Source organism: Panthera tigris, chromosome D3 (assembly GCF_018350195.1).
Source record: "Panthera tigris isolate Pti1 chromosome D3, P.tigris_Pti1_mat1.1, whole genome shotgun sequence".
NCBI lineage: Eukaryota > Metazoa > Chordata > Mammalia > Carnivora > Felidae > Panthera > Panthera tigris.
In genome coordinates, this window is record NC_056671.1 from 28,847,338 (window position 1) to 28,868,536 (window position 21,199).

At 55.7% G+C, this 21,199-nt stretch overlaps 3 protein-coding genes across 3 annotated transcripts; 1 reads left to right on the forward strand and 2 right to left on the reverse strand.

The window, feature by feature from the left end:
* Window positions 1–1,798: 1,798 nt before the first annotated feature.
* ESS2 (ess-2 splicing factor homolog) lies at window positions 1,799–11,201 on the forward strand. The gene is made up of 10 exons (XM_007091579.3): window positions 1,799–1,980; window positions 2,754–2,922; window positions 3,010–3,111; window positions 5,299–5,468; window positions 5,582–5,699; window positions 6,002–6,135; window positions 6,854–6,956; window positions 7,924–8,033; window positions 10,024–10,139; window positions 10,648–11,201. The coding sequence occupies exons 1-10, from the start codon at window positions 1,849–1,851 to the stop codon at window positions 10,925–10,927; spliced, it is 1,434 nt and encodes a 477-aa protein (XP_007091641.1). The 5' UTR covers window positions 1,799–1,848; the 3' UTR covers window positions 10,928–11,201.
* A 1,757-nt stretch (window positions 11,202–12,958) lies between these two features.
* Window positions 12,959–14,295, reverse strand: TSSK2 (testis specific serine kinase 2). The gene has a single exon (XM_007091580.2). The coding sequence runs from the start codon at window positions 14,164–14,166 to the stop codon at window positions 13,078–13,080; it is 1,089 nt and encodes a 362-aa protein (XP_007091642.1). The 5' UTR covers window positions 14,167–14,295; the 3' UTR covers window positions 12,959–13,077.
* A 4,376-nt stretch (window positions 14,296–18,671) lies between these two features.
* Window positions 18,672–20,142, reverse strand: TSSK1B (testis specific serine kinase 1B). Its single transcript, XM_007091581.2, has one exon. The coding sequence runs from the start codon at window positions 19,986–19,988 to the stop codon at window positions 18,876–18,878; it is 1,113 nt and encodes a 370-aa protein (XP_007091643.1). The 5' UTR covers window positions 19,989–20,142; the 3' UTR covers window positions 18,672–18,875.
* Window positions 20,143–21,199: the final 1,057 nt, after the last annotated feature.

Genomic DNA, 21,199 nt, shown 5'->3' on the forward strand with positions numbered 1-21,199 from the left:
TGCCCTCACTGCCCCCTAGGTAAGATTCCCCAACAACAAACTTTCTTTCTTTTCTTTTTTTTTTTTTTACACCTGTCTGCTGCAGTGTTTTAAAGATTTTTAAGTTTATTTATTTTGAGAAAGAGAGAGATTGAGGAAGGGGCAGAGAGAGGGAGAGAGAGAATCCCAAGCAGGGATTGTGCTGTCAGCACAGAGCCCGACCTGGGGCTAGAACTCACAAACTATGAGATACTGACCTGAGCCAAGATCAAGAGTCAGACGCTAAACCAACTGAGCCATCCGGGCCACACACTCCCGCCCTGCCCCGTTGCAATTTTATGCTTGTTTGTGGGGTGATGCAACTAGTGTCTGTCTTCCCCATTTGACTGTCAGTTCCACAGGGCAGGAATCATCACCATGGGGTTTCCCAGTGGGTGAAGGAATGGCTGCCTATTATACTAAATCATTCCGGGGAAGAACTTACTTGTTTGATATAATTCACAACCTCTTTTGGAGAAGAAATGATCATTTTTGAAAAAAGCGGGCAATTTTCTGGTCCATTTCAATGAAAGTTAGCCCTCTTCTGGGAAGCCCACTCGTGTTCAGGAACCGAATATTTTTTTTAATATTTATTTATTTTTTTAAAACTTAAAAAAATTTTTTTAACGTTTATTTATTTTTGAGACAGAGAGAGACAGAGCATGAATGGGGGAGGGTCAGAGAGAGAGGGAGACACAGAATCTGAAGCAGGCTCCAGGCTCTGAGCCATCAGCCCAGAGCCCGACGCGGGCTCGAACTCACGGACCGCGAGATCATGACCTGAGCCAAAGTCGGACACCCAACCGACTGAGCCGCCCAGGCGCCCCAGATGTTTATTTATTTTTAAGAGAGAGAGAGAGAGAGATCACAAGCGGGGGAGGTGCAGAGAGAGAGGGTGGGTACAGAGGATCGGAAGCAGGCTCCTGCTGACAGTAGAGAGCCTGATGCAGGGCTCAAACTCACGAACCCTGAGATCATGACCTGATCTGAAGTTGGACGCTTAACGGACTGAGCCACCCAGGCGCCCCAGGAACGGAATAATTCAAAAAAAATTTTTTTAATGTTTATTTATTTTTCAGGGAGACAGAGACAGACTGTGAGTGGGGGAGGGACACAGAGAGAGGGAGACACATAATCTATAGCAGGCTCCAGGCTCTGAGCTGTCAGCACAGAGCCCAATGTGGAGCTCGAACTCACAAACTGTGAGATCATGACCTGAATCGAAGTCGGACGCTTAACCAACTGAGCCACCCAGGAGCCCCGGAACCGAATAATTTTTAACCAGACATTTCTTTATTGGACCTTCGCATTTTTTTCTTTTCTTTTCTTTCTTTCTTTCTTTCTTTCTTTTTTTTTTTTTTTGTTAGATAACTATCAAGAAGAAATTGTCTTAGTGGTCTTTTCTGGCATAAAGTTTGAATAAAAACTTTGAAACGAGTATATAGCCAAAATGTGTTTTTGTTAATGATATAGAAGCATACCCAATGATTATTTTCGAGAAACCGGAATTTCAAGGCCTTTCAATTTAGCAGTGCTGGAATTTTTCAGGATCAGAGTGAGTGACACGCCCCTTAGTCTCCCACACCATAGCGACCCCTGGTGCCCATAGTCCAGATTCGGAGGACCACAGCGGGGAGGGGCAAAGACTACAACTCCCATAAGGCCCAGGGATTATAATGGCGTCACCACGGAGCGCGGGCTGGTCTTCAAAATGCGCAGCTCTTCCATTGGTGGGTTGTTGCAAACGCCTGCGCAGCTGGCGCAGTTCCGCCCCCGCCGTCTCCGGACCCTGTTACGTGCCTGTGCCGCCCGAGCGGCCCTGGGATAGCGATGGAGACGCCCGGCGCATCAACCCGGGCCCTGCTGCTCCCTGCCGCGTCCGGGCCCCGGAGGAAGCGCGCGGCAGGGGAGTCGCTTGCGACGAGCAAGCAACGGGTCCTGGACGAAGAAGAGTACATCGAGGTAAGACCTCGATGAAGACGCTAGCGAATTCTAGGTCCCTTCCCCGCCTCGCGCTCTTCTCGGGCCCCTCCTCTCGGGTCGTGGCAGTCTCGTCCCCTCGCGGAGGTGGAGCCACTTGAGTCCGTGCTTTTGGGGTGTGGGCAGTCGGAGAGCCATATAAGTACAGTTCAGAGTGAGGTGTCTTGATGGGGGAGGCACTAGTAGTGTTGCTAGAGGAGAGTGGGGGCGGTTTATTAAAGTAGGAATGTGGAAGGATGGTAGCAAAGAGGACTTTCTAACAGAGCTGTTTGTTTTTGGGAGGCCTCTGGGACAGGCAGGTGGCATTAGTGGACAGCTAGGTGCACAGACGTGCAGCCAGGAGCAAGGTCTGCCTGGAGGTACAGATTTGGGAATCTCAACCAGTGCTGCTGGTGGGGGTGACAGGCTGAAGTCATCCAGGTAAAGGGTTCAGATTGGAAATAGGAGGTTACAGGTGGAATGAAGGTGGCAACACCCACCTTGGTCCAGCTAGTGTGGAGGTGGAGCCAGTAAAGGAGAATGAGAGTGACCAGTGAGGGGAGAGAGAAGGGTTTCATAGAAATCAGGTGAACGTTTAGTAATGTTAGGTGTTGCAGAAGATCGCAAGGCATGCTCATCGTCATTGGAAAGTGCAGGTAACCTCAGAAGATCATTGGGTTGGACAGAGGTTGGGGGCATCAGCAAGGACCTTAGCATGTACATTGGTAGACGGAGAGGCAGGTGTGGACTATGACTTTTATTCTGACTTCTGACAGGGCCTCCAGACAGTCATCCAGAGGGACTTCTTTCCTGATGTAGAAAAGCTGCAGGCCCAGAAAGAGTACCTGGAGGCTGAGGAGAATGGAGACCTGGAGCGGATGCGTCAGATTGCCATCAAGTTTGGCTCTGCTCTGGGCAAGATGTCCCGAGAGCCCCCACCGCCCTGTAAGAGCAACAGTGGGTGGCTGAGAGGGGAACTCCTGCTGAGCCGATGCCTTGGACTGGCTCTAATCCCTACCCCCTTCCTTCTAGATGTGACTCCAGCCACATTTGAAACCCCTGATGTGCACACAGGCACCGGAATGGTGGGCAACAAGCCCCGGGGCCGGGGCCGAGGCCTGGAAGATGGCGATGGTGAGTGAGCGGTTGGGTTTGTCTAGAGTCTTATCCTATGTGGCCCTGAGGGGCTGGTTCAGAGGCAGATCACATCTTGTCCCTGAGGGCTCTGTTTGCTTACATGGCAACCCATGGCGCCAAAGAGCACTGGTCTAGGAGACAGAAGATCTGGGTCCAGCTCCCAAACACAGGGCAGTTCTCTGAGCCTCTGGTCCTCCTCTGTGGAATGGAAATCTTGCCACCTCTCTCACCAGCCTGCTCACTGTGTGCCAGCCCCTGCCCAGTGGGCTTCATGGGCCTTGGAGGGCCCCTTTTCTGCTGTCTCCTTACAGTGCCTCAGGGCCTCTGCACTTGTGTCTTCAGAGTTAGTCTCTTCCCCTGGATAGCTGCACATCTCACACCTTCTCTCCCCTCAGGTCTCTGCTCAGATGTTACCCGTTCAGGGAAACCTTTCCTGACCACTGTCGTGTCCCGCCTGCCCCCCCCCCCCCCCCGCCCGCCCGCCCACAACGTGAAGTTACATCACCTTTCATGCATGCTGCCTTCCTGCTTGGCTTTGTTTTCTCACTGCAGGACATGGCACTTAAAAAGGCATTTCTCTACATATTGCTTCTTCTCTCCACAAGAGCTTCTTTGTCTCACCTCTGTGTGTATACTTTGTATCCAGAACAGTACTCGGTGTGTTGTGGGAATAGAACAAATGAAAGAGTTGTCTTCCTCAGTGCATGTATTGGGGATCGTGACATGTTCCAACTTTATGAGGGATTTTTTTCTAGGAAAGAGCATTTTGAGTCCTGTTGGACACGACTATACTACGTACTACAGGACTTTCTCATGATCAGTTGATTATTTTGTTCTTAGTAGAACATCAGTGCTCAGACAGATAAGATGCTGTTCTCTACCAGGTTCTAGTGTGCAGTGTGTTGTGTGTCTACACGGACAAAATATTTTCTGCTTCAAAATCCAGCTCTTTGTGGGGCCCTGGGTGGCTCAGTCAGTTACGTATCCGACTTGGGCTCAGGTTATGATCTCTCGGTTTGTGAGTTCAAGCCCCACATCGGGCTCTGTGCTGACAGCTTGGAGCCTGGAACCTGCTTTGGATTCTGTGTCTCCCTCTCTCTCTGCCCCTCCCCTGCTCGTGTTCTGTCTTTCTCTCTCTCAAAAAAATAAATAAAATGTTAAAAAAAATTTTTTTTTAAGTCTACTTCTTTGTGCCCTTACCATGGTTTGTCATGTTGTGTCCTTGGAGTTTGATTCTCTACTGCAACATGGCAGATGCATCACAGGCAATTTGCAGATTCCTTTTCCTTAAATACGTGTTGTCAGTATATCTAAGAATCATTTCGGTGACCTAAGTGGTAGGTACCATTATCATTCACATTCACAGGTGAGGAAGCCTAGACTCAGGAAAGGAGGTCTCAGGGCTTGTTGGTGGTGGAATGGGGTTTGAGTTCTCTTTCTGCCCCTGGGTCTTGAGCTTTTAACCACTGTACTTTGTGCAGTCTAGGAGTCTGTGTGTGGTCAGGACTCAGCAGAATGGGAGACAAAGCTCTCCACCTAATGGGCCTGCTGAAGTGTGTACCACTGTGCGCAGTGCGATGGGACCACCTCAGTAGGGGTGCCCCTTTCTACGGCGGTGGGAGGGGCGGCTGGAGTCACGGCCCAGTGTCTGTGAGGCCCCATGTAGAGTACTGGATCATACGGGGTTCCTGCCATCAAAGCCTGCTAGCAGGTTAGGGGGCTTAGGTGACAAACCATCCACCTGTAGCACAGATACCAGGAAGGGAGGAGCAGGCAGGGTAAGAAAACCCAGGGATGGAGGGAGAGCTTGGAGCTCTGAAGGTGGATCCTACAGGATCGGCACAATTTTGGCAGGGCGGGACCTGACTGTGACCACCTGCCTTTTCTGTAGCCCCTGGATGTCGCTCTTCTGGTCTGAGTCAGACATAACATTTCACCTGACATCCAGCAGTTGAGGAGAGCCCCTGAGAGCTCCCTGGGCAGTTGGCGGGGGGGAGAGGGGGGTTGATTCTGCCCCTAGAAGGGGAGTTGTCTGATGGTGTGGGCTCTCATCAACAGACCCGCAACCAGGGTGAGGGTTCCATCTCTGCTTATGAGGTAGCCTGGTTCCTGAGATCTTGTGACTGCAAAGCAGTGTTGATGCTGTTTGTGATTCTGTGTCATCCCACCTATGCTCCTGAGCAGGAGAGGCTGGAGAGGAGGAGGAGAAGGAGCCCCTGCCCAGCCTGGATGTCTTCCTGAGCCGGTACACAAGTGAGGACAATGCTTCCTTCCAGGAGATCATGGAGGTGGCCAAGGAGAAGAGCCGGGCACGCCACACATGGCTCTACCAGGCCGAGGAGGAGTTTGAGAAGGTGTCTTTGGGTACAGGGGCACAGGCATCCTCTGTGAGGATGGAGGGAGTCCTGGGGCCAGGGGCACAGTGCCTGGGCACCTCTCTGACCCTCACTTTTCCCCTGTGATGCAGAGGCAGAAAGATAATCTTGCACTTCCGTCGGCAGAGCACCAAGCCATTGAGAGCAGCCAGGCCGGTGTGGAGACCTGGAAGTACAAGGCCAAGAACTCCCTGATGTACTACCCAGAGGGTGAGCAGGCAGGGCTGGCAGGTGGCGTGGCATGGGACAGTGTGTTTGGATCTGGCCTTAGGGTGTGTGTGGGGGTCTTTGCTCCCTAGCATACTGGGCCTCGGAGGTGCCCTGGTCTGTCTCGGGGCAGAGGAGCCTCTGTGTTGTCAGTGAGGGAGTGAGGCCGTCCCCTGCTTTACTAGGCCCCGTGCTTCTGTTCACTGGGGAATGACTTAGTCTCTACCTCAAGCCTTGAGTGCAGGGCAATAATGGGGACCCCCTACCCCCTCTGACACCGCTGCCATCTTGTCTCCACCTGCCAGGTGTCCCTGATGAAGAACAGCTGTTTAAGAAGCCAAGGCAGGTGGTGCATAAGAATACTCGCTTCCTCAGGGACCCCTTCAGCCAGGCCCTGAGCAGGTCCCAGCTGCAGCAGGCCGCCGCCCTCAATGCCCAGGTGAGTGTCAGGGGCTGGATGTGGGCACAACCTCTCTGATCTTGGCTGCCTTCATTAAATTAGTACCGTTCTTGGGTTTGGCAGAGACTAGCAGCGTGGGAGTATTTGGAGCTCCTGTGCGGCAGGGTCCTGAGCCTTTTCTCGACTGTATGGGCTTCTACTGGGGCCAGAGATGTGTGGTGGGTCAGTTCTGCCCCTTGTCCCTGGAGGACAAGGACATGAGAGAAGAGACGCTGCTGGGAGCCAGTCCAGTCTGGCCAGACCCACACCTCTGTACCAGGCAGGGCAGGGGTAGGTGGGATGCGCAGGCTGGGGCGCAGTGAGGCTTGGTGGGGCAGACAACAGGGGTTTCTGGGGCTGGGTGTCATGGTGCAGTGGTGACTCCAGGAGAGGGAGAGGCAGGAAGTGAGGAGACTGTTTTGTAAGCTTCTATAGGTATCTGTGGGAAAGAGGTCAGAGCACATGTGTGCCAGTGGTCAGTGTAGTTTCCTGGGGGGGGCCTAAGCTGGTAGTCCCCGAAAGCAGCTTTTGTGGGGTCTGGCCTGAGGCCAGAAGGAGGGGAAGCTTCTCTTCTGATACCTGCTCTGACAGGTCCTCAAAATCTTTGCAGGGGCCAGGGTCCTTCTCTCTCCAGCTGTTCCTGTGCATTTGCCCTTCAGCTAGCTGGGGGGAGCAGGCTTGGCTCCCCCTTAACACTGGTCTGTCTTGTTTGTTCCAGCACAAACAGGGCAAGGTGGGCCCTGACGGCAAAGAACTGATCCCCCAGGATTCCCCCCGAGTGGGCGGATTTGGATTTGTTGCAACCCCCTCTCCTGCCCCTGGTGAGTAGTGGACCCTCTGTCAAGCTGGCCCCCTGATAGGACTGCCTGTGGGGAGGTGGGCTGCTCAGTTGGCTCTTGGCACCCTTGACACTTCCCCATGTCTGCCCTGTGCCTCATATGACTCAGAGACCCAGTGTCCCACCTGTGCAATGACAGGGCTGAATGGGGCCATGGGCGGGCTGGATTCTTAGGGAGACCTGATTTGAGATGTGTGAGTCCCAGCCCATTCAGCCGGGTAGTCTTCGTGACTTGCCCTGAGCTTAGCAGGACAGACTGGTTTTGCTGGGGACCAGGGGTGTCGGGGCTCTACTGGACAGACTGGCTGCGGCAAGCATGCTTAAGGGCACGGGGAGGCTGGGCAGGGGGAGGCTAAGTGTAGGGGCATAGGGAAGAAGCTCTGGGCTCCAGCCCTGCGTGACCTCACAAGGAGATTTATGAGACTTGGGGACAATCTCATGGTGCAGGTGGTGTCCTCCTGCTCTCCCGAGCATTGTCCTCTGTATTTTGGGCTGCTGGTTGCTGTGACATAGGCCAGGGTATATGGAGGCACTACAGGTTTGTGCAGGGTCCTGGGAGGTTTGGGTGCTCTGAAAGCCCCCAAGTGTCTCCCCACCTTGGGGTGGCATGCCATAGCAACTTCTAGGCGGCTCCCCTGGCCATGTGCTAGGATGGGGGCCTGGCTGACCCAGCCTGGCTTCTCTGGGGAGCCCCCTTCCCAGGCTAAGCCCCACAGCTCTAGGGGCCTGGGCTTGCCTTGGGCTCAAAGTAGCCTTGGCATTGTCATCTCAGAGGGCAGAGGTACCAGGTCCCAGAGTCCCAGGGAAGGAGAGTGGGCCAACTGCCAACCTTGGTGTATGTTAGCTGGGATGCTCATGGTGGGAACTGGCTGTTGTAGGAGAGAGGGCCCGGCAGGACCCCCACCCAGATCCCCTGGCCTGAGGTAACTGTGGGCTCTCTCCATCCACAGGTGTGAACGAGTCACCGCTGATGACCTGGGGGGAGGTTGAAAACACTCCCTTGAGAGTGGAAGGATCTGAGACCCCCTATGTGGACAGGACACCAGGGCCAGCCTTCAAGGTGGGTCATGGTGAGGGGAGCTCAGGTGCGACCCTGAGAGGGTATGTGGTCCTCTGAGAACTTGTAGCTCAACACACAGAGGATGAGCTAGCTCCCACTGGTCAGACTACAGCCTACTGAAGGGCCAAGCCATGCTCCAGGCTGCATACCTGCACAGGTACTGCACTTCAGAATAGGACCAGAGCACTAAGGACAGGTGTGGTTGGACGGAGGGACTCGGGTGTGAGGTCAGGGCACCAAAGCCATGGCCCTTTGAGTCTGCAGGACTGTGGACCGGGGAGGGCCCCAGAACCCCAGTGTTCTGTGGGATGTGGTTTGTGTCTTCAGGGGGTTGCGTGTTTACAGAGAGAGGACTCTGGTTACAGGAGAGCATGAATCAGGAGGCACTTGTTATTTAGAAGTTGTCAGAGTGGGGGAGTTATGAGGCCTGGAGCAGGTAGGGAAGGGAAGCTAAGTGCCAGATGGTTTGTACAGATGGGATGGCCTAGGATGGTGTGGGGCCCCAGAGAGGCTTTGGGAGGGCAGCGTGCTCTGGTCTGCACAGTTTGTTGGGGGAGCCGAGTGACATAGTTTAGAATGTGAAGGAAGAGAAGTCGCTGGAAGCTGGGAGCATGCTGTCCTGTTCTTGGGGTGCTAGGCCAACACTCCCAACGTGGAGTGCTAGGAGATCACAGGAGGCGGAGGTCAGTGATGTTGCAGAGGGCAAAGGGTGTGGGGTTACATCACGTGCCTTGAAACCCCAAAGAGTCAGACACAGAATTTGGGATTAATGTAGGTCTGTTGCATGGGGAGCTGGGTCACACATGGTCTTGAACTGGCCCCTCTAAACACTTGCAGTGGTCAGTTTGAAGTGCAACAGAAAAAGAGGTCTCATTCACTATAGCAGCAGAAATTTAGAACGACTAGCAATAATTAAGCTCTTGTAAAGAAACCACAGGCGAGTGCTGCAGACTTACGTAAGGAAAACTGCTGGAGCCTGCGGGCCCCACCGGGAGGCCTCCCTAGCATAGCTCCGCTCATTCTCCCCCGAGGATTTCTGAGAAGCAACGCATGTCTAGACAGAACGTGCGCAGAGGATTTTGGCCCCTTGGTTCTTAAACTTGCCTGGCACACAAGGATAACCAAGGAAAACTGAAGAGAGGAATGACAGGGAGGAGCGTGTGCCTGCAGGTGTTAAGGCATGCCACAGGTATAGGTGTGTCAGAAGTCTGCCCCTGGTCCTAGAGCCTATGGGGCAGTAGGGAAGAGATTCTGAACAAACCTCCGTCCAAATCAGAATTCAGGGTACACGAGAGACAACAGCTCAAATTGTGCTGAGTAGTAGAGTATGTGGAAATGAAGTTCTTGATACATAAATGGAACGAGTTCCTGGAAGCAGAAATATTAAGTGTATAAGTCAATGTAAAACACTTAGAAGAAAATAATAGTATTTAATCTGATTTTGAGGTAGGAAGGGTTAGATCTTAAGGGAAGTGAGGTTTAGATTATACTGTACGAAGTGATAAACTTAAATACAGCAAAAAGAAAAAAAAAAAGAACACGTAAGAGAAACTGAAAGCAAATAACTAAGAGGGAATTTGTATGGCATAGCTTAATGTAACTGATGTGGGTAAAACACTAAATAACGAACAAGCACTTTAATAGGAAAAAAGAGGCCAAGGATGCGTCTCGGGAAGTTCTGCAAAGAAATACAGAAGGTCAATAGATGTTGAACAGAAAGCTGTTTACTCTGGTAGTCACAGAGAAGCAGATTCAAAAAGACCCCTTTCTTTCCTAAAAGACTGTCAGAGGTTCATAAGTTGGCAATGCTGGCTTTTAGGGGTCCGTGAGGACAGGCAGGTGGGCAGTTCAGGCAAGCTTTTTGGGGGGCTTTTAGGAAGGTGGCAGTGGGTTGTGAGGATCATGGGGGCCACGAAAAGAGGCAGGTGCCCCACCAGCAAGGGACTGCCTGACTCGGTGGCAGGCTACCCACACACTTGCTGTCATGTAGATCTTGGAGCCGGGCCGCAGGGAACGGCTGGGGCTGAAGATGGCCAACGAGGCTGCCGCCAAGAACCGGGCCAAGAAGCAGGAAGCCTTGAGGAGAGTGACGGAGAACCTGGCCAGGTGAGGCGTGGCTGACCTGTGTGGGTGGGGGTCTCTCCCTGCTCCCACATGTCCCCACCCCCTGCATATGGATGCACAGTGTGCAGGGCAGGCCCAGGTGTTCTGTAGTGGGTCCTATAGCAGCTCCTCTGGTCCAGGGCATGGCCTGTTTGAACCAGGATGCAGGGCCCCTCTCCGTCTTTTCCTTCTTCAGCCTCCTCCTTGGCACAACCCTTAGAGACACCTTTGGGCCCCTTGTCCCGCTATGAGCTCCTGTCAGCCCTTTGGAAACAGGTGTATCATTCTCCTTGGAGAGAGTTGAGGTCCATCCCAGCCCCACAGCCAAGGGCAGCACTACCACTGAACCTTAAGTTTGACTACACTGCTGTGTGCCAGGCCACCTGGTATCCTCAGCCTGTAATGACCATGCATCTCCCATGTATCTTCCTGTGGGGCCATGGGAGGCCCTGCTGCGGTGGTGCCCACATGGGCCTAATGGTGCCTCATTCACCCACTTCTTCCATCCCAGCCTCACCCCCAAAGGCCTGAGCCCAGCCATGTCTCCAGCCCTGCAGCGCCTCGTGAGCAGGACGGCCAGCAAGTACACAGACCGGGCCCTGCGGGCCAGCTACACCCCATCTCCAGCACGCTCAACCCACCTCAAGACCCCAGCTGGTGGGCCCCAGACCCCCACGAGCACGCCAGCTCCTGGCTCTACAGCACGCACCCCCCTCAACCAAGATCCAGCCTCCATCACGGACAATCTGCTACAACTCCCTGCCCGGCGCAAAGCCTCAGACTTCTTCTAGGGCCAGGCCCGGGTCGGGCCTGTGGAAGCTTTGTGGAGCCTGCAGGGCAGCTGCCCACTCAGCAGAGGACTCCGGCCTTCTGGGGACCCAGGCCCGGGCCAGAAATGGTGACTGTCCCAGGAGCCACAGAAGAGATGCCGTGCCTCAACCAGACTGGTACAAAACTTGGCCCTCACAGCCCTTGGGGTGCATCCCACGGTCTTGTTCATACTCTTTTCTATCAACCGCCTGTCCGTTTTTATTTAGCTGTCATTAAAGAGCACCTAGCACCATCTGGCAGGCTTCTGTGTCCGGCCTGCTCTGCACGGCCCTTAGGCGGCCCTCGTGCCTACAGCACGGTCTCAGGACTGCAGGCCTTCCTGGAAGGAAGCTTCTGGGTGAGGTGACCCTTGGAAGACCAGGGTGTCTGGCCTTTCTTGCCACTATCTACATTTCTTTCTGTGGCACCCCCGAGGCTTGGAACCTGCCCTCTGGGCTGAGCTCACAGCACATTGGGCCCTGCCCCCCAAGTTCTTTCCCTTTGAGGGAAGTAGGGAATCCTTGAAAGTTTCCATGCCCCTCATGTTCTGCTGGGGCTCTGGGTCCAGGTCTCCAGCCTCCCCAGCCAGGCCCAGCCCTTGTGGTTTGCTGGTGACAGGGCTGCACAGGTCCTACGTGTCAGACGGCCCCTCACGTGAGGCACCTTCCCAGTGGCCTCAGCGTCACCTCCAAGTACCTGGTCTCCAGCTCAGATGGGGCAGGGCTGTCTCTGTCTTCCTGCCCTTCCATCTCCCAGTGCTCTAGGCGCTGCCTTCCATACGCTGCTGAGTCACTAGCAGGAGCCGTGGGTAACAGTAACCTGGGTCACCGTGTCAGAAGCAGTGGGGTCAGGTCCCATGCAGACCCCATAGCACCATGTGCACTACAGGCCACACTTGCCCATGACCCAGAGGGCTTTGGTGCCCAGGCCTCCTAGGGCTGCTTCACAGGGAGAGGGGGGACCCAAGCTGGCTCCCAGATGGGTCTCTTCAGGCCTCAGGTAGGGTCAGGTTGTGCCCTTCTAGGGGTTTGCACTGCCCAAGAAAGACAGCCTGGAATCTACTCAGACCACAGTCTTTCTCTTCTTGAGTGTGCCCAGCCCTGTACTGGCCGTTGTCTTGGGTTGTTCCGCATGGGTCCTGGCCGCCTCCATGAGTGCCATGTTCCCTGAAGGCTGGCGTGGGCTTGCTGCTTGCCTGGGCACCCACTAGCCTGTGCTCCTCAATTCCTGCCAGCTCCCAGGGGGCTGAACCCCAGCCAAGCCCTGCAACTCACCAGGGGGGTGGGACTGAACTCAGCAGGTGGATCCAGGACTGCCGGGGGGGGGGGGGGTCAGAAAAGTGTGGCCTTTGGTGCTTTTCCCCCACAGGGAAGGGTGGGCATGGGACAGAAAAGCATAGAGGCAGAAGTCTGAGTGGGATGTGAGTGAGATACAGAGGGAGATGCTGTCCAGGCAAGGCCACCTAAGGCCAAGCGCTGGTCCCCTTGAGCACTGGCTGGTGTGCGGGGTGGACGAGATGGGGTGGAGAGGGTGTGGGTGAGAGGTCTGGGCTGGGGCTATTCCAGCAGATGAAAGGGCACTCGAAGGGCTGAGGTCACTGGTCTCAATCACAGCCATGGAGGGAGCAGAGTACATGGAGAAAGGGGCTGTCTGAGGGAGCAGGATGGGGTCAGGGTCGGGTGGGCCGTGCTGTGCCTGAGCAGGAGAGACACGAGCAGCTGGCCAGCCTGGGAGGTGCTGGGCCCCGGGGTGGGTCAGAGGGAGACAGTGAGGACCTGGCAGTGGATTGCAGCTGAGGTCTTCTTGCCCACAGGGCCTCGCTGTAAGTCTGCCTGTGCACCCCTGTGCTGGAGACCCCCATGCCACAGGGAGGGTGGTTGCCTGAGTCCTAGAGAAAAAGACTCCTCAGGGGCCACTCTTGTGCATGTATACACTTTGTGGTTTATTTGGTGGTCAGTAATTAATGTTTTTGCTACTAAGTGCAAGAAAGCTAATAGAACATAATCAAAATAGTGGTTTAATTGACAGATTTTATTTGTTCCTTGCACCTGTGCCTTCTTCAGCTCCTACCTGCCTATTTAGTTTATGTGGGTGCACACCATGCACCACGCCCCCGGGGCCCTTAGCACCGCTAGGTGCTCGCTTTCCCCACCTCGGCTCCGGTGACATGATGATCTTTTGCCTTGGAGGTCTCAGCCAGCCTGTCCTCCACCCTGTCCTCATTCTCAGGCACCACCAGTAGCCGGTGCTGGGTTTTGGCCCCCAGCTTGTGGTCAGGCCGGTGTTCGGGCTGGTGCTCGGGGCGAGAGGCTGGCCGGGTGTCCAGTTTGCACTGGGTCCGGTACTTGCCCTCACCCTCCCTCTTGAAAGAGGCAGAAGACATGGCTTTGGGCTTGGGGGGCTGCAGCCATGAGTGGCTGAGGATCTCGTCAATGTGCAGTCGCCGGTTGACGTCCGGCTGCAGGATTCGGTAGATGAGGTCCTTGCACTCGCCCGTCAGGTTCTTGGAGCGGGGGAAGTCCACGTGGTGCTCCTTCTGGATGCGCAGCATCTTCTTGATGTCAGAGTCATTGTAGGGCATGGAGCCACAGACCATGATGTAGAGGATCACGCCCAGGCTCCAGATGTCGTACACCTTGGGCTGGTAGGGGATGCCCTGCAGCACCTCGGGCGCTGCATAAGCCGTCGACCCACAGAAGGTCTTGCTGAGGATGATGCGGCCACTGCCGTCCCGCGGGCAGCGCTTGGAGAAGCCAAAGTCAGAGAGCTTGATGTTGAAGTCCTTGTCGAGGAGGAGGTTCTCGCACTTGAGATCTCTGTGGACAACGTCCAGATCGTGGCAGTACTTGACAGCCGAGGAGAGCTGGCGGAACATCTTACGAGCCACGTCCTCGTGCAGCGCTCCCCGACACTTGATGAACTCAAGGAGGTCGCCCTGGACCCCGAGCTCCATGACGATGTAGATGCGGCCATCAGAGGTCTCAAAGATCTCGTACGTCTTGATGATGGAGCGGTGGTTGACGGTTGCCAGGATGTCCATCTCCCGAGGAAGGAATCTCTCCACAAAGTCGGTGGGTGTCTTCTTGCGGTCGATGATCTTGACCGCCACGTTGAACTTGAGGCGCTCAGAGTAGGCAGATTTGACTTTTGCATATGAGCCCTTACCAAGATTGATGCCCACGATGTAACCTTTCTTCCTTAGGACCGCGGCATCGTCCATGGTGCCAGGTGTGGCTGGCGCCGCTGCGCTCTACATCCCCTCCCCACGTGGGCCAGTGGGCATTGTCCTCATTTACACTGTGAGGAGCTGTCTGGCTGGGCTGGGCCTGGACTTGGAGGGGTGTAACGCTCAGCATTGTCTCTGCGTGACTTCAGCATGTGAAGTCACAAAGCCAGGCTGCCGGGAGTGGGGACTGAGTTGGGTGAAAACGGGGCCCCTGGAACCCTGGAAGCCAGGCTGGCCAAGCAGGAAGGAAGTCAGTACCCAGGACTGCGGTAACCCTCCCTGCTCCTCCTCTTTGCTGTGGCTTCCTTGTCATGAGTCAGGCCCAAGGGAGGGCTGCTCAGGCCAAGCCAGAGTGCCAGCCCCATGCCCATTTCCTTCCCCTGGCTGTGGGGACCGACACTGCATTGGTCCATGTCTCACTAGGGCTGATTTCCTGCAGCTTTTTGCGGGTATGAAAAAACCTTCTCTAGGGCTGGTATCCTTGGAATCGGTGGCGCCTGGGAGGGATGGCCCTGGTCTGGCCAGGCTGGCTGCTGTTCCTAGCCTTATGAATGAGAGCAGCTCCTGTTTTGGGTAGAAGGCTGGGGAGAAGAGTGCTATTGTGGCGGGCAGGGCCTGTGTGGGTGGGAAGGCAGGCAGAGCTCTGGGCCCCAGAATGACAAATGCATGTTCCGAGGGCTGGGGCGTGCATGGAGGATGGGCTGGGCCTTGGTCAGGTAGAGGAGGTGATGAGGCATCCAGGCAGGGAAGAGCCTGGGAGAGGTGAGGGCTTGTTCTGAGAATGGCTGAATCCCACAGTCTGGAGTGAGGTGGAGGAGAAGGGAAGTGGCCGCTTTGCCCTGAGTGGTGGGCAGTCATTGCAGGGCCTGGGGCCAGAAGAGCCATGACCCAAGTCACATTTCAAGATGGTCCTTGGCAGAGTGCAGAGAGAATGGGCTTCAGGGTAAGTGGAAGCCAGTGCCTTTGACCAGACAAGAGGAGGATGGACCAGGGTGGCCCTGTGGGGACTGGGTGCCAGAGAGAGACAAAGAGTCTGGTGCACTGGTCAGTGCATGGGCAGGGCCTTGGGTGGAGCTTTGCTGCTGGGGGTCCTGATAAGAGTAGGCACCTGGATGAGGAGGGGGTCCTGAATTTGTGAGGAGTGGGCATGATGTGGGCTGGTGCAACCCTGATGTAGCACCGTTTGCATCTCTAGAGCTGTTTTTTGCACCTGAAAGCAACATGAAAACCCTTTTGTTTTTGCTTTGGGAATTGGGGCATCCTATGTGTGTCTCCTTGGGTAGTTTGGAAGCCCTGCTACTTATCTGTTCTCCATCACAGGCATCCCGTGCCCACACATAGCTCACTGCCAGGGTGGGTGTGCCACGTGCTCATGTTCAGGGGGGTGGGAGAGGATGCCTGCCTCTATGTGGGTGGTTGGAGGGGAGGTGATGAAGGAGCCAGTGTGCAGCTGATCTACAGGGCCCTGCCAAGTTGATGAGGGGTAGGACGTGCCAGGCAGATGTGCCACCTTGGCCGGAGCACAGCCGTGTGGACATACCTGGGGCACGTGCGGAGCTCCCTGCATCTGGAGGTTTGTGTGGAAGATCTCAGGGGCAGGGCAGCCAGAGTCCAGATGCCAGCTAGGAGTGACTGCCTTCCAGCTGCCACGGCTTCCCTGAGGCCTGCTCCCAGCTCTTGGGAGCTCCTGTTACAGTAGCTTTAGCTTGAAGCCTGCTTCCTCCTGGGACGTCTTTGGTCACTCCTTTGCGTCCCAGAAGGGGTTGGCTGTGAGGATTTGCAGGCCAGGACCCAGGAGCGTGACAGTCTCCCCTGCCTTTCTCCTGCACTCCCAAATGTGCTATCTGGGGGTACCCCCTGCATGTCTGCCTTTTTGGCTGACTCTACCAACCCACCCACTTTTCCTTGTTTTGTGGATCCTGCTCCCTCACACTCTGCCCTTGCCTGGGACAGTGTGACCTCTGCGGTTCTTGGGGACATGGTGGAGGAGGCACAAGCTGAGCTGCCGCGACGGCAAGCAGATGGCATCACCCAGCACATGCACGTGGAGGCAGGCATGGGAAGGGAATGGGAAGTGCTAGATCGGACCTGGGGCCTCCAGGGGTACTCCCAGCCTGCAGCCCTGCGCATGTGAGACCTGCAGACTCTGGGTAGGCCACTTCCCTCTGAGTTTCGGTTTCCTCTGTTTCTCCACTCACCCCATTGGCACTTGAGGATTGGTTCCGGATGCTGGAGTTCGCTGATGAAGCAGGCCCATGCTTTCCTGAAGCCCAGAGGACAGGGAGCTTCAGTGTCACACGAACAGCGCCAGTGCCCAGTGGTGGCTGTGCCATGACACGGGAACATGGGGCTGTGAGGAAGAAACTGGGGCTGGATTTGGGGAGGCTGGGAGGGCTGAGGTCTGAGGAGCTGGTCACATGGAGGAGGACAAGGACCTGCTAGAGTATGTGATAGTTTGAAGGGACACAGGGTGGCAGGGGTGTGCAGAGGCAGGAGGGAGCGCTGCAGACCATGGAGGCCATGGTGAAGGTCTTGATCGTAAAGCCTTGGGGAGGGTCACTGATGGGGTCTGAGCCAGGGCTGACCCCAGTGAGTTGAGCGGCTCACAGGTGTGGCCCCCTGGGAAGGGGTGGCCTTCAGTCACCTGGGCTGCCACTCTGTGCTGTGTGATTTCAGGTAGTTGCCCACCTTCTCTGAGCCGTCTCCCCACCTGTAAAGCATACAGTAGATGCTCCTTCCTGGGGCCCCTCCTGCCCAGGCTTGCCTTGTGGCTGGGCTGTAGTCAGTTGCTCCCAGGCCCTCGTGCTGCATATCATCCACTGCCTCCATGTGGCCACAGATGACCAAGCAGAGGAGGTCCATGAGCCACTCCTTAGGATGTCCCCACTCCAGCCAGCCCCATGTGCTCTGGAATTTTACTCCACCACCAGATGAGCTGTATGACTCTGGGTTCCTAGAGCCTCTGGGAAAAATTGGGTTGTTCCTCTGGTATTACCCAGGGCCTGTTCTGTGCCTGTACCTTGGCACTCACAGGCCTGCCCCAGAAGAGTTTATAGTGGAGCTGCCAAGTCCAGAAAGCTTTGTGGAGGCCACAGCCCCTCGGCTGATCCTGGAGACATGGGCAAAGTCTGCAGGGATGCATCCACAAGCATGATGACGTCATGTGTGTGTTGGGGGTGTGAGTATGGGGGTGGGGGGTGCTGGGAGGCCAAGAGGAGCCAGACCTGGGATGCCAAGGCCAAGCACTGAGATCCTGAGGGCAGTGGGATCCAGACTGTGTGCAGGAGGTGGCTGTAGCCACTGGAGAAGTGACAGGGCAGGTAGAGGTAGCTGAGCTGTGTGTTCCCATACACAGGAGAATGGAGATAGGAAGACAGAATGTGTGAAGGTGGCTGGAGGGTGGGGGGGCCAAGAGGAGAGATGGAGCGGATGTGGGGAGGGGTGCAGAGAGAGCAGGGCCAGGGCACTCACAGGACCTCACTTCTCCCGGGGCTTGGGGTTAGGGTCTTTCCAGGACAATGACATGGGCAGGGGAGGGGTAAGTCTGAAGACTCTTGTCCTCTTGATGTGTCAAACCTGCAGATCCACACGAGGTTGTCCAGAGTGAGTGCGGAACAGGCAGGGAAAGGGGCTGCCGTGGCTGAAGTGAGAAGAGCCTGAGAATGACATGGGTGGGCCTCACAGGACACAGTAGCCAGTGGTGCTAAACGCTGGCCTCCTCTCTCTACAGGACACCTATGGCCATAGGGGACAGGACTGCATTGTGAGCACACTTGTCCTCTCTCCTCACCAATGTCTGCTTCTCCACTCTGGCATGGATCATCAACCGTGGGGGCAGGCTGGGGACTAGAAGGGAAAGAGAGGTAATCAAGGCCATACAGTGACTGTGGGACAGGCAGGCTGGGTGGCACTGGGCCATCCAGCGCCCCACCCCCCACCACTTCCTCTGGGCAGGGAGAATGACCAGGGGCAGATGACTCAGGGCAGGTCCAGAACTGGATGCTGGTTGGCCATGGCTAGTAGACAGAGCAGAAGAAACGAGTTGCCTAGCAGGGTGGGGAGCTCAAGAGGGGTTGAGAGCCTGGTTCACCTGCTCCCTGCAGGGCACTTCCCCACCGGCAGCCTTGAGGAGGCAGTGGCACTGGGGTGCTGAGGGCCCGGACCCTCAGCCCCAACTGCAGACGGAGCCCTCTGCCTCCCGCTCCTCTGCTGCAGGCAGCCACCTTGCCCTTCGTTATCCTGTCCTCTCTGTGCCCCCTCCCCCTCCTCAGCACCGTGCTCATGGCCTCCCTCTTGAAGTAGCATCTTCCTCGCCCAGCTCTTTGCTCTGGTCCAGAGCCTGAGGTCACAGTTGGGGCTGGGCACACTGGGATTTATTTTCCCAAACTGGAGGTTAAGTGCAGTGTGATCTGAGAGTGGGGAGCTGGCGGGGGTGGGGTGGGGGGAGTGCAGGATCCTCTCCCTGGATGACTGCAGTCAGCCGGGGCAAAGACATCCACTTTGGGGTCTGCACTAATATTTATTGTTTTTTTAGCCATGTGGGTTACCAAGTTCAAAGGGAAGGAGAAGGAACTGATGAAAATAGTGGCTCATCCAGGACAGTTTTCCTTCTTTGGCTTGTCCCTTGGCTTCTTTGGAGCTCAGGCTCAAAGCCATGAGCTCTGCATCATTCCCTGCCAGTCCCCTGGGCCGAGAGGGGCTCGCTAGGTGTGTGTCTCTGGAGGCCGTGAGGGAACCCCCTCCTCTGTTTCCCTGCTTTGCAGCTCGCCATTAAGGCCTGTGGGATCTGACTGCCTTGACACCCGCATTTGCATCGTCTCCTCATCAGGTTTTGACTTGGACTGCATCTCAGGCCGTGTCTCGGACCGTGCTTCCTCCTGGAGCTCCAGCTTGGTGGCTGGGGTATCAGGAGTATCAGGGGTCCACGAGGGCTCAGCACCCCGGGAGCTCTCCCCCTCCTCGTTGATGACTCCAGAGGACAGGCCCTGTGCCTTGGGCTGCACCCAGCAGTGGCTGAGGATCTCATCGATGTGCAGCCGCCGGTTGATGTCCGGCTGTAGCAGGTGGTAGATGAGGTCTTTGCACTCGCCCGTCAGGTTCTTGGAGCGGGGGAAGTTGATGCGGTGCTCCTTCTGGATGCGCAGCATCTTCTTGATGTTGGAGTCATCGTAGGGCATGGAGCCACAGACCATGATGTAGAGGATCACACCCAGACTCCAGATGTCACACACCTTGGGCTGGTAGGGGATGCCCTGTAGCACCTCGGGTGCTGCATAAGCTGCTGACCCGCAGAAAGTCTTGCTTAACATCAGTCGGCCACTGTCATCCCTCGGGCAGCGCTTGGAGAAGCCAAAGTCAGAGAGCTTGATGTTGAAGTCCTTGTCGAGGAGGATGTTCTCACACTTGAGATCTCGGTGGACAATATCCAAGTCATGGCAGTACTTGATGGCTGAGGAGAGCTGGTGGAACTTCTTGCGAGCATCATCCTCGTGCAGGGCTCCCCGGGTTTTGATGAACCCGAGGAGGTCGCCCTGGACCCCGAGCTCCATGATGATGTAGATGCGGCCATCAGAGGTCTCAAAGATCTCGTAGGTCCTGATAATGGAGCGGTGGTTTAGTGTGGCCAGAATCTCAATTTCCCGGGGAAGGAATTTCTCCAAGAAGTCCGTGGGGACTTTCTTGCGGTCGATGATCTTGACCGCCACGTTGAACTTCAGGCGCTCAGAGTAAGCTGACTTGACTTTTGCGTACGAGCCCTCTCCCAAATTTATCCCCAGGATGTAGCCTCGTCGCTTGAGGATGGAAGCGTCATCCATGGTGCCGGGAGCGCCCAGTGCCTCTGAGGCTGCCCTCTACATCCCTGCGGGACATGGGCCAGTGGCGTCCTTGTTTACACTGTGGACAGAGAGTCCTCTGGGCTGGCTGGGCCTGCTGTTCCTGCCTCCTAGAGGCCAAGACTCTGGGGTGGAATGTTGAGCATCGTCTCCCAGGTGACTTCAGTGGGTGAAGTCATAAAGGAGGAGTGCTCTGGGGGAATGAGGCTCTGGCCTGAGCCACTTGGACTTGGAACCCTGGAAGACCAGCCAGTGGGCTGAAACAGACCAATGGCCAGCGAAGAGTGGCCGTGCACTTGGCTGGGACCTGAGGTACAAGAGGGCTGTGGGGAACACATCAGTGTGCTGGTGCTTCCAAATCAGGAGCCAGACCTGCTTGTGGGGCTGATTATTGCCACCACATGAGGCATCCCAGGGAATCCAGGGCAAATGGTCCTATTAGTCTGCGTCCCAGAAGGAAAACTAAAGACATACTCAAGTTAAGGGCAGTTTGAAGAGTTTATAAATTCATCTTTCTTACAAAGGTGGGAACTGAGTGTAGGGTAACCCAAGGGTAGTAACAGACCCCTGGAAGGGAAGGTGGGTCACTGGAACCTGGGAAGAGTGTAGAGGACCACCTTGAGAGAGGCAGTGACCTCAGGTGGAAGCTGCAGTGACCCACAGGGAGGGAGCTAGGGAAAAATATCCCTGATCTCTTTTCCCTCCCTTCAGCTCTGGAGGTCCTTGGTGGTGTCTACACAGGAAATCTGCAGGCCATGTATGTGGGCCAAGGGTAGAGGTGGATCAGGATGGGCAAAAACTCCTGTGCAGTGACTGCAATTTCAGAGGCCAGGGTTTTGCCTTCTCCCTGCATAATTTCCCTGTCCTACTCTCTTCATCTGAACCTTTGCTGGCCTGCTTCTCCAACAGTGGCTCTGCAGGGGAACAACTGGCTGGGATATCTGCTCTTAGCTGTGAGTTGCCTCTCTGGGGTCTGCCTAGCTTGTAACCCTGGCTGGGCTCCCACGGCACATTAAAAGCTATGCCTGAATCCCTCTGAGTGCAGCAGCTGCTTCTGGGAATGGTCCATGAGGACAATGCAAGCAGCCAGGGCAGTGTTGGACAGGGACCACTGCTTCTGCCAGCATGGGGGCCCCTCTGCTGTGACAGGCTCTTTGTCTAGCACCTGCTACAGGCTACAGCCCAAGAGAGCA

Coding starts and splice junctions, on each gene's coding strand:
- ESS2 (XM_007091579.3), top strand. CDS start 1,849: ATGGAGACGCCCGGCGCATCAACCCGGGCCCTGCTGCTCCCTGCCGCG. Junction 2,923..3,009: donor CCGAGAGCCCCCACCGCCCT/GTAAGAGCAACA, acceptor CCTTCCTTCTAG/ATGTGACTCCAGCCACATTT. Junction 8,034..10,023: donor CACCAGGGCCAGCCTTCAAG/GTGGGTCATGGT, acceptor GCTGTCATGTAG/ATCTTGGAGCCGGGCCGCAG.
- TSSK2 (XM_007091580.2), bottom strand. CDS start 14,166: ATGGACGATGCCGCGGTCCTAAGGAAGAAAGGTTACATCGTGGGCATC.
- TSSK1B (XM_007091581.2), bottom strand. CDS start 19,988: ATGGATGACGCTTCCATCCTCAAGCGACGAGGCTACATCCTGGGGATA.